This window comes from Platalea leucorodia (genome assembly GCF_965183815.1).
Source record: "Platalea leucorodia genome assembly, chromosome: 30".
Classification (NCBI taxonomy): Eukaryota; Metazoa; Chordata; class Aves; order Pelecaniformes; family Threskiornithidae; genus Platalea; species Platalea leucorodia.
In genome coordinates this window covers 534,179-543,757 of record NC_138852.1, presented here as the reverse complement: position 1 = coordinate 543,757, position 9,579 = coordinate 534,179, and the positions used below count along the sequence as shown (strand labels likewise).

Sequence of the window (9,579 nt, the reverse complement as noted above, 5' to 3'; positions counted from 1 at the left end):
GTTTCACCTTCTGAGTCTCCATTCATTCCAACCCCAGGGCACGTGGGAAGTCCCCATCCTCTCCTGACCCATCCAAATTCATTTCCAGAGAGTCTGGTACATGCCATGAGTCCTGTCATACATGAAGCAACCTGAGGAGATAATGGGGAGCTCATGGACCATCTCCCCTGCCATTGGAAACCAAGAAGAGAGCCTTTAAAGCCAGAACTTTTGATCCAATGGAACTCAACATTATCATGAGCTTAGCCCCAAAACCACTGAGAACACAAGGAGAACAGAAACGAATTCCTTGAACGTTTTCTTGGCACTGCACCCAGGAGATCTCCTTTAATCAAAGAGCTGCTATCTGACAGGCTACATGTGACACAGTGTTGTGCAAGGGTCAGGCACAACAGGATCAAACCTCCACAGAAGGAGTATGAACCCAGACAATTATCTCTAAGTAGAATTATCACAGGAGAAGAAAGCAGACTTGTGGCCTAAGATAAACTCTGGGAAACATGCAGAGAAGAGGAGGCAGGTTATTGTCAGGGAAACAGCATTTATTGCGCCCGTTTCCATAGGACATTTTTTATTTCCTTGTTCCTCATGCTGTAGATGAGGGGGTTCACTGCTGGAGGAACCACCGAGTACAGCACTGCCACCACCAGGTCCAGGGACAGGGAGGAGATGGAGGGGGGCTTCAGGTAGGCAAACATGGCAGTGCTGACAAAAAGAAAGACCACGGCCAGGTGAGGGAGGCACGTGGAAAAGACTTTGTGGCGTCCCTGATGTGAGGGGATTCTCAGCACGGCCCTGAAGATCTGCACATAAGATAGCACAATGAAAACAAAACACCCAAAGTCCACAAAGAGACTAAACATAATAAGCCCAACCTCCCTGAGGTAGGAGTGTGAGCAGGAGAGCTTAAGGATCTGAGGGATTTCACAGAAGAACTGGTCCACAGCATTTCCATTGCAGAGCAGCAGTGAAAATGTATTGGTAGTATGCAGGAGAGCATTGAGGAACCCATTGCCCCAGGCAGCTGCTGCCATGTGGACACAAGCTCTGCTGCCCAGGAGGGTCCCGTAGTGCAGGGGTTTGCAGATGGCAACGTAGCGGTCATAGGCCATGATGGTGAGGAGACAATACTCTGCTGAAATAAAAAATACAAACAGAAAGAGCTGGGCGGCACATCCTGCATAGGAGATGGCCCTGGTGTTCCAGAGGGAATTGGCCATGGATTTGGGAAGAGTGGTGGAGATGGATCCCAGGTCGAGGAGGGAGAGGTTGAGAAGGAAGAAGTACATGGGTGTGTGGAGGTGGTGGTTGCAGGCTACGGTGGTGATGATGAGGCCATTGCCCAGGAGGGCAGCCAGGTAGATGCCCAGGAAGAGCCAGAAGTGCAAGAGCTGCAGCTCCCGTGTGTCAGTGAATGCCAGGAGGAGGAACTGGGTGACAGAGCTGCTGTTGGACATTTTATCCCTCTGGGCATGAGGATCTGTTCGAGGAGGTAAAAGAAGGGACAAGTTAGCGCTGACCGCTTTCAGAAAAATCTATTCAATTTATTATAGAAAGCCCCAGTACTGCCCTTCACTTTTCCAAAAGACCTTTGGTGAGCTCTGGTTGGTGCTGGCTGAGGGTGCCCCAGGGAGCAGAAGGCTCTGCTGGGGGCTCTGCAGGACTCAGTCCTGCCCTACAGCAACAGGTAAATAGGAACTCAGGGTGATCTCAGATTAAATCCAGTCGTGATGTCAAAGAGCTTTTCAGCATTGTTACTCCCAATTCACCTGACTGCAGAGCAGAGCTGTGGGGAGTTTGGGTTGTGCCTTCTGCTCTAGTTGCCCCAGCACAGCTGAGGAGTGGTTTGAATGCAGCAATGCCTGGCATTTCTGCTGCACTGCAAGGGAAACCTTGTGGGTGCTGAGACTGGGCACAGGGACTGTCCCTTAGTGCAGAGTGAGGACAGCCGCTCTGTCCATCAGCCCTGCTCTCAGCTGCCCTGTGCTGGCAGCTCTTCCACCTGGAGGACTATCGCACTCGGGTGTTCCCCCCAAAAGAAAGAGGCCACTGCTGGGAGCAGAGGAATGCAGTTTCCCAGGGCAGATCTCCAAACCCTCACCCCATCTCATGGTACCTGAGGAGGATCTCAGCTCTGCCCTCCCAACCAGGGACACAGAGGGCTCATGACAGCTGCCCACATGCAGCCACCCAGCAGCATTTCAATGGCCTTAGCACTGAGGTGTCTTCTCCATGGGGCTCCTGCATAACACAGAGATGCCCTGGGAGAGCTGTGCCCTACGGGAGGGCAGCCTGCAGCCCAGCAGGACCTCCCAAGGACAGAGTCAACTGTCCTACATTTGTTATGTCCTGAAGGGAGGCTGAGATCCCTGCCAGCCACACACACTGCAGTCCCCAGAGCCCCACAGGTGAACAGGGTGCGAGCTGGGTGCTTTTCCTCCATGGCCATATGTGCATGACAGTACACGCAGCATTGGTGTCTGAGCTGCACTTGAATCCTCACCCCCCCACACCAGCAGTGAGTGTACCAGTAAGAAGAATGGCGTCAGGGAGGAGAACATGCCAAAGGAGCCCTGCCAGGGGAGGCAGGAGAGGAAGACACAGTCAGACCCTTGAATTTTAACTCTCCTTGGTCGTCAGGCTGATGGGAAGGCAACCCATGGCCAAGTCTCCATGCCATTAAGGGCAGAGGCTCTGCTGTGTGACTGAGGAGACCAGGGGATTGCTTCAGGAAAGCATCTGCAGTGCAGGGGATGGCAGGGAGATGCCTGAATCCCCACATTTCCTCCCTGTCTATGCTCACAGAACCCATCCCACCTGCTGTGTGCTCAGCTCTGCCCTGCAGGCACCTCCTGGCAGCAGGGCACTGCCCAGGGGCATCTCTGTGTGTGCAGGGGCTAAGGAGCACCTCAGACAAGTCCTAGCAAGAACTGGGGTCTCATCGCCTATTCCAGAGCAGAGAAATAGATTCCTATCTCCCACTGCCCACCCAGCCTATCAAGAGTGGATAAACTCAAAGCACAGATTTCTTTCCTTTCAGGCAATCCCCTACCTTGACAGCCATCTTTAAAATGACCTTCTGCAAATGTCCTCTGGGTGATGTAGAAGTCTGAGCAGCCCTGACCCACGCTGCACCCTCTGGACAGCAGAGGGATCCTGCCCTGCTTCCACCCACAGCTTCTCCCTACAGCTTTGAAGGGCGCTCCCTGGGCAGGCTGTGTGCTGACCCAGTCAGACGGCAGAGTCCCTGCCCCAGCACACAGCCCCCTGGGGTGCAGTGACCCTGCTCTGAAGGACAGCCCTGGGCACACACAGGTGCACACTGATCTTCAAAACCACAGAAGGCAGCAGCTGTATTGCCTTTTCTTTCTGATGGTGCAGCAGGGAAGTCCTCCTCTGCAGCACGTCCTCCTCCTTTACCCCTAGGGGAACTGCGAGAGTCCTCCTGAATGATCCCATAGGCTGTGGGATGTAGCAGCTTGTGGAGATTCCTCCAGGAACACCAGTTACATTGTCCTGCAACCAAGGACTTACCATGTAGAGGGCTGTGAAGATCCTGCTGTGAAACAGAACCTGCTGTGAAACAGGCTGAAAGAAAACACTTCTTTTCCATCCCTCAGCTGGGGAGACACAATTATTCCCAGCACTGTCATTTCTTCTATCAGGAAAAGACTTGGGCAGGAGAATCAGCTTACCTTGTTCCATCATGACACAGGACAAGCAGACAGTGACAAGGAAGGATCTGCATTACCCCTGCTGAGGGAAGGGATGCAGATGAGTCAATAGACACATCTCCTTTGTGGGTTTGCAGTCCTGGGGCTAGAAGGGGACTTAGCTCCCTCCCATGCACAACACAAACCAACAGGAGGTGAGATTCCTCTCGCATCGGATGTTCAGGTGGGCACAAAAGAGGCACCTGCGTGTGAGCTCCTTATCGCAGTTCCCATGCCTGTTAATGGGGATGGAGGGCAGGATTGGGCTGTTCAGACACAACACCTGGTGACATTGAAGGTGCCAGGAGTGGTCAAAGATCTGTGCAGGCAACTGCTAGCTCTAATGGAGCCGTTCATACAGACAGGCCAACATCTGGGGGAATCCTCTTAGAGGCTGCTGGGAATTTTCTTTGGCCAACTGAAATGACAGCTGATGCCCCAATGAGGGTGCCTGAACCTGCCCCCACTCATTACGTTCAGGAGCCTTGAGAGTTATTCGTCTGAACCACTGGAGCCATGTGCCACAGGGAGAGCTCAGGCTCTCTCTTTCTCTTCTCCATCAGCTGTATTCACTAGGTCTCCACTCACTCTACTGGCAGTTGCCTCATGTTCATCCCCACATTGCCTTACAGAGATCCGGGTGTCTACTCAATTTAATTTATAAATCCAGGCCCACAGAGCTCCATGGGATGCCAAGGCTTGCAGAGACAGCACAGGACCAGTGACGAGTGGTGTTCCTCAGAGGTCAGTCTTGGGACTGGCGCTGTTTAACATCTTTGTCAGTGACTTGGACAGTGGGATTGAGTGCACCCTCAGCAAGTTTGCCAACGACACCAAGCTGTGGGGTGCAGTTGACACGCTGGTGGGAAGGGATGCCATCCAGAGGGACCTTGACAGGCTGGAGAGTTGGGCCCGTGTGAACCTCATGAAGTTCAACAAGGCCAAGTGCAAGGTCCTGTACATGGGTCGGGGCAATCCCAAGCAGAAATACAGGCTGTGCTGAGAATGGATTGAGAGCAGCCCTGAGGAGAAGGACTTGGGGGTGTTCGTTAATCAGAAACTCAATATGACCCAGCAATGTGCTCTCGCAGCCCAGAAAGCCAGGCGAATCCTGGGCTGCATCAAAAGAAGCATGACCAGCAGGGCGAGGGAGGTGATTCTGCCCCTCTACTCCACTCTTGTGAGGCCCCACCTGGAGTTCTGTGTTCGGGTCTGGGGCTCCCAATAGAAGAAGGACATGGACCTGTTGGAGTGAGTCCAGAGGAGGGCCATGAAGGTGATCAGAGGGCTGAAGCAGGTCTCCTATGAAGACAGGTAGAGAGAGGTTGTTCAGCCTGGAGAAGGGAAGGCTCCGCGGAGACTTCCCAGTACCTGGAGAGGGACTTTATATAAGGGTATGTAGTGCTAGGACAAGGGGTAATGGCTTTAAACTGAAAGAGGGTTGCTTTAGATTAGATACAAGGAAGAAATTCTTCTCTATGAGGGTGGTGAGGCACTGGAAGAGGCTGCCCAGGGAAGCTGTGGATGCCCCCTCCCTGGAAATGTTCAAGGACAGCTTGGATGGGGCTTTGAGCAACCTGGTCTAGTGGAAGGTGTCCCTGCCCATGGCAGGGGGGTTGGAACCAGATCATCTTTAAGGTCTCTTCCCACCCAAACCATTCTTTGATTCTATGATTGTTCTATTTACCAACAGGAAAGCAATTCCCGTTCAGGGTGGGTGTGTGACAGACACCCCAGAAGGCATTGCAAGCAGTGCGATTTGGTGCCTGTGTGCCATTGACTGATGCCATCAGTCAGAGGCATCAGTCATCAGATGCCATCCGAGAGGCAAGGTCCCTTCTCTTCCCAAGAGCTGCAGGCATTGCCTGAACACAAAGCACATCACACTGGGGTCTTTACTCACACCCACGATGATACAGCCAAGGAACAGATGAACCATTTTCACCGTGTGCCTGGAGACACCTTGTCTTCAAAGAAAGTATCCCCCAAGCACAGCAATACGTCCTACTCAACTGAAACTGAAAAGGGCATGCAAGGGCACCAAGATGAGCTGTTTCTACTTCAGGAACAGCTACAGAAGAATCAGAAATACTGTGGGACCACTGCTAAATGTAGTAAGAGTAGGTGTAGGTAGGCTGAGATACTCTACGCACTCTTTGCCTCAGTTGCCACCAGCAAGATCTCCCAGGCCTTTCCGCTCTGAGGCAGAACTCTGGAGAAGAACCAGCAGTGGATGAGGATCAAGGCAGGGGTTACTTGAGCAAACTACACCCTTACCAGTCCATGGGACCAGAGGGGCTGCACCCAAGGGTGCTGAGAGAGTGTTTTTCACCAGGAGGCACTGGTTCATTCTAATTCCAGTAAGAAAGGCACTCGGACGCTGTGAGGGATCTTGTAAAATGCTGCTCATTAGCACTAACCCTGTAAGGAGAGAATCATGCAGATCATCTTAGGTGCCTTTAGATGGTGGGAACCCCAAGTGGTGTAGCACTGAACAGGCCTCTGACCCCCGCACAGCATGCCATGCAGACCCCGCCCATAGAAGACAGTCTCCTGGTTTGGTCATTCAAGCTGCTCTTAGCTTTGTTTACAAGAAATCACCTCTTTTCCTCATCTCTACAGTCAAAGAGCAAGGAAGTTCTCATGAGAACTCCTTGCTGCACTGTTAGGTACAACAGTGCAAGGCCACGCAGGAGGCGTAAGGGCTGGTACTGAGTGAGAGCTGCCTGCAGGCCCCTTGGGACAACGAGCTGCTGAGGTTGTCCTGTGGCCAAGGGATCTGTGCAGCACAGCACAGGCGTGAAGGCCAGGCTGTACGTGCAGCGCAGCCCAGCTGGCTGTACCGTGGTCTTCTGGTCAGGGTCACTGCTCAGGTTTGCCTGTGAGAAGTCTGCGCTCCACCCTGGTGCCACAGCTGAGCTGCTGTGTCCAAACCGTGCACAGCCAGGAGGAGGTGGATCGCAGGCAGGAGGAGCTGGAGCCCCGTGGCTTGGCACACAACTGTGATGGTTTGGGATGAAATGAGATGTGGTGGGACAGCTTGCTCACGTGGGGTTCTGCAATGGAGGAAAACAGGCTCTGCTGGAGAGACTGGCAAAGAGGATGAGTCTCGGGGATGCTCCCTGTGTTGAGCAGATGCCCCCTGTGTTCTCCTCCTGTGCAGGAGGACAGCCAGCAGTGGATGGGGATCGACTCAAGGGTTCCTTGAGCAAACTCAAGCACCGTTACAGAAATGGAGATGGGTCAGTTGAGCAGGTCCCTGAACATAAGTATTGGTATGCCATGACCCCTGAGATTCCACTTTTTGGTCCAGAGGAATATGATGCCCCTTGAGAAGTCCTGGAATATCTCCTGACCCATGTGGTGGTTTAGACTGTGAGGGGAATCCAAACAGCACCTCTGACTGGAGTAATTTCACCTTCGATGCTGACATACAGGGCAGATGGAGGGACTTCAGACCTTGCAGGCACTCTGTGCAAGGGTTAGGTCTTCAGGTATCCAAAATGAAGATAACGGTGTTGTGTCAGTGTCCACCACAGAAAAATTTGCCTTGCTTTCTCCATTTCACCAGTTTGGGATCTGCCCCTTGACATTTTTTGGTAAAACAGTGAACTCCTCACACACACACACACTTGAAAGAAGGATGAAAGACAGACAGCAGAAGTGAATTAAGGGCAACATTGTCTGACAGGTATTACCATGAAATGGTAAGAAAGTGTTAGCAATGAGAGAAAAAGCACTGTTCTAAAATCTTCATGCCAGTATCTAAATACTCTTAAGTTATAGCTATCTTGTGAATTCAGAATGAATGACAAAAATAAAATGAAAGGAATTAAATTTATCATCATGAAGAAGAAGAGGAAATTTTAGAGCATGGTACTGTTACTGCTTTTAATGAAAACAGAAATAAGTCCGTAATGTGGCCTCTAAGCCCCCAGCCAGTCACTCACTCACTCTCCTCTCCTGAGGGATGGGGAGAGAATTGGAATGGCAAAGTGAGGAAGAACTCATGGGTCAAGATGAGGAGACTTGAACAGGTAAAGCAAAAGCCGTGCCCACAAGTAAAGCAAAATCAGGAATACATTCACTCCTTCCCATCGTCAGGCAGGTGTTTAGTCACTTCCAGGAAAGCAGGGCTCCATCGTGAGTAACATTACCTGGGAAGAGAAATGCCAAAACTCCAAACGTCTTCCTCCTTCTTCCCCCAGCTTTTATTGCTGAGCATGATGTCATATGGCGTGGGACATCCCTTTGGTCAGTTGGGGTCAGCTGTCCTGGCTGCGTCCCCTCCCAACTTCTAGCGAAAAACCCAGCCCACTCATTGGAAGGGCAGCGTGAGAAACAGCATGAAAAGGCCTTCCTGTTGTTTAAGCACTGTTCAGCAATAGCTAAAAGAGTTTTGGTCACAAATCCGAAACATGGAACCCTCCGGGCTGCTATGAAGACAATGAACTCCACCCCAGCCAGCCAGGGCAGGCTGGCCTTTTTGGAAGATGTGAGAATGAGAACAGTGAAGAATTTGAGAGGGGAAAAAGGGAAGCAGTAACTTAAAGGTGAGGCCAGGGATGGCAACGGGACTGTTTGGGGTGCCTGTGCTGCTGCCTTGTACCTGATGTGAATTATTTCCACAGTCAGAGGGAACCTGAGGGCTTTCCCTCATGTTGAGGACACGGAGCGGTGAGGAATGAGAGTGTCATTCAGGCTGGTAGGGACCTCGCTAGATAGCTGTAGAAAACATCCTGGTCAAAGCAGGGTCATACCAGGTTGCTCATTGTTTTATCCAGATGGGTCTGAGAAACTTCCAGGGATGGAAGCAGCGCACATGGTCTGGAAAACAGCTTCCCATGTCTGGCTGTCCTCACCTTACAAAAATTTCTCCCTATATTGAGCCTGACCCTCTCGCGTTCCAGCTCATTGCCTCCTGTGCTCCTGCCTTGCACCACAGCGTCTTCTTGGGAACCTCACCGTAGGCAATGCAAGTCTCTTCCATCCTCCCCACAAAGCCCTCCATTCTCCAGGGTGAACAAGCCCAGCTCCCTCAGACTCTCCTAACAGGACAAGTGCTCCAACCTTGACCATCTCTGTGGCCATCCACTGAACTTTTGTGGCCCTCCAGCTCTCCAGTGTCCCTCTGGTATAGCAGGGACCTAAACCTGGGCAAGTATTCTGGATGTGGTGTCACAAGTGCTGATCAGAGGGAGAGAATCACTTGCCCTGGCTGTGCTCCTGCTCACACAGCCCAGGATGGTGTTGGCCATTTTGCTGATGGCTCATCTTTTGCCTAATGGAACCCAAAGACCAGCAGACCCTTTCCTGTGGAGCTGCTACCTGCCTAGCCAGTCCCTGTCCTAGGACATTTCACAGCCTACATCCACTTCAGGAGCGGGACTTTGGTTGAATCTTTACTGGATATCATGAGGTTTCTATGTCCTTTGGGATGGCAGCCCTGCCCTCCAGCCCTGCCCTGCTCTTCTCACTGTGATGTCTTCTACAAATGGTATGAAAAAGTCCTCTCTCCAATCCTCCAGGTCACTCAAAAGATGTGAAACAGGGCAGGTGGCAAGCTAGACCCCTGCAGGACCCTACTACCTAGATGGCTCCAGGCAGAGCACCACGCATGTACCACACTCCTCCAAGCCCAACTGTTCTCCAGCTGGTTTTTTACTCAACGACTTGTCCACCCATGCAGCCCATACTGTCCTAACATGGATACAAGAAATTTCTGGAGGGATGATGCTGAAAGCCTTGATGACTTCCAGGTAAAAGACCATCTCTGCTCTCCCCGCATCTAGCAATCCTGTCCTTTCATCACAGAAAGCAATGAGGGTGGCCAGGAACAAGCTCCCCTGGGTAAATCCAGTCGCCT

At 51.9% G+C, this 9,579-nt stretch overlaps 1 protein-coding gene across 1 annotated transcript; it reads right to left on the bottom strand.

Annotated features, from left to right (window-relative positions):
• Positions 1-542: 542 nt before the first annotated feature.
• On the bottom strand, positions 543-1,457 carry LOC309601282 (olfactory receptor 14A16-like; the record flags this gene model as incomplete). The annotated part of the gene is made up of 1 exon (XM_082334240.1): positions 543-1,457. One exon carries the CDS (start codon positions 1,455-1,457, stop codon positions 543-545), a length of 915 nt encoding a protein of 304 aa, XP_082190366.1.
• Between the last annotated feature and the right edge of the window lie 8,122 nt (positions 1,458-9,579).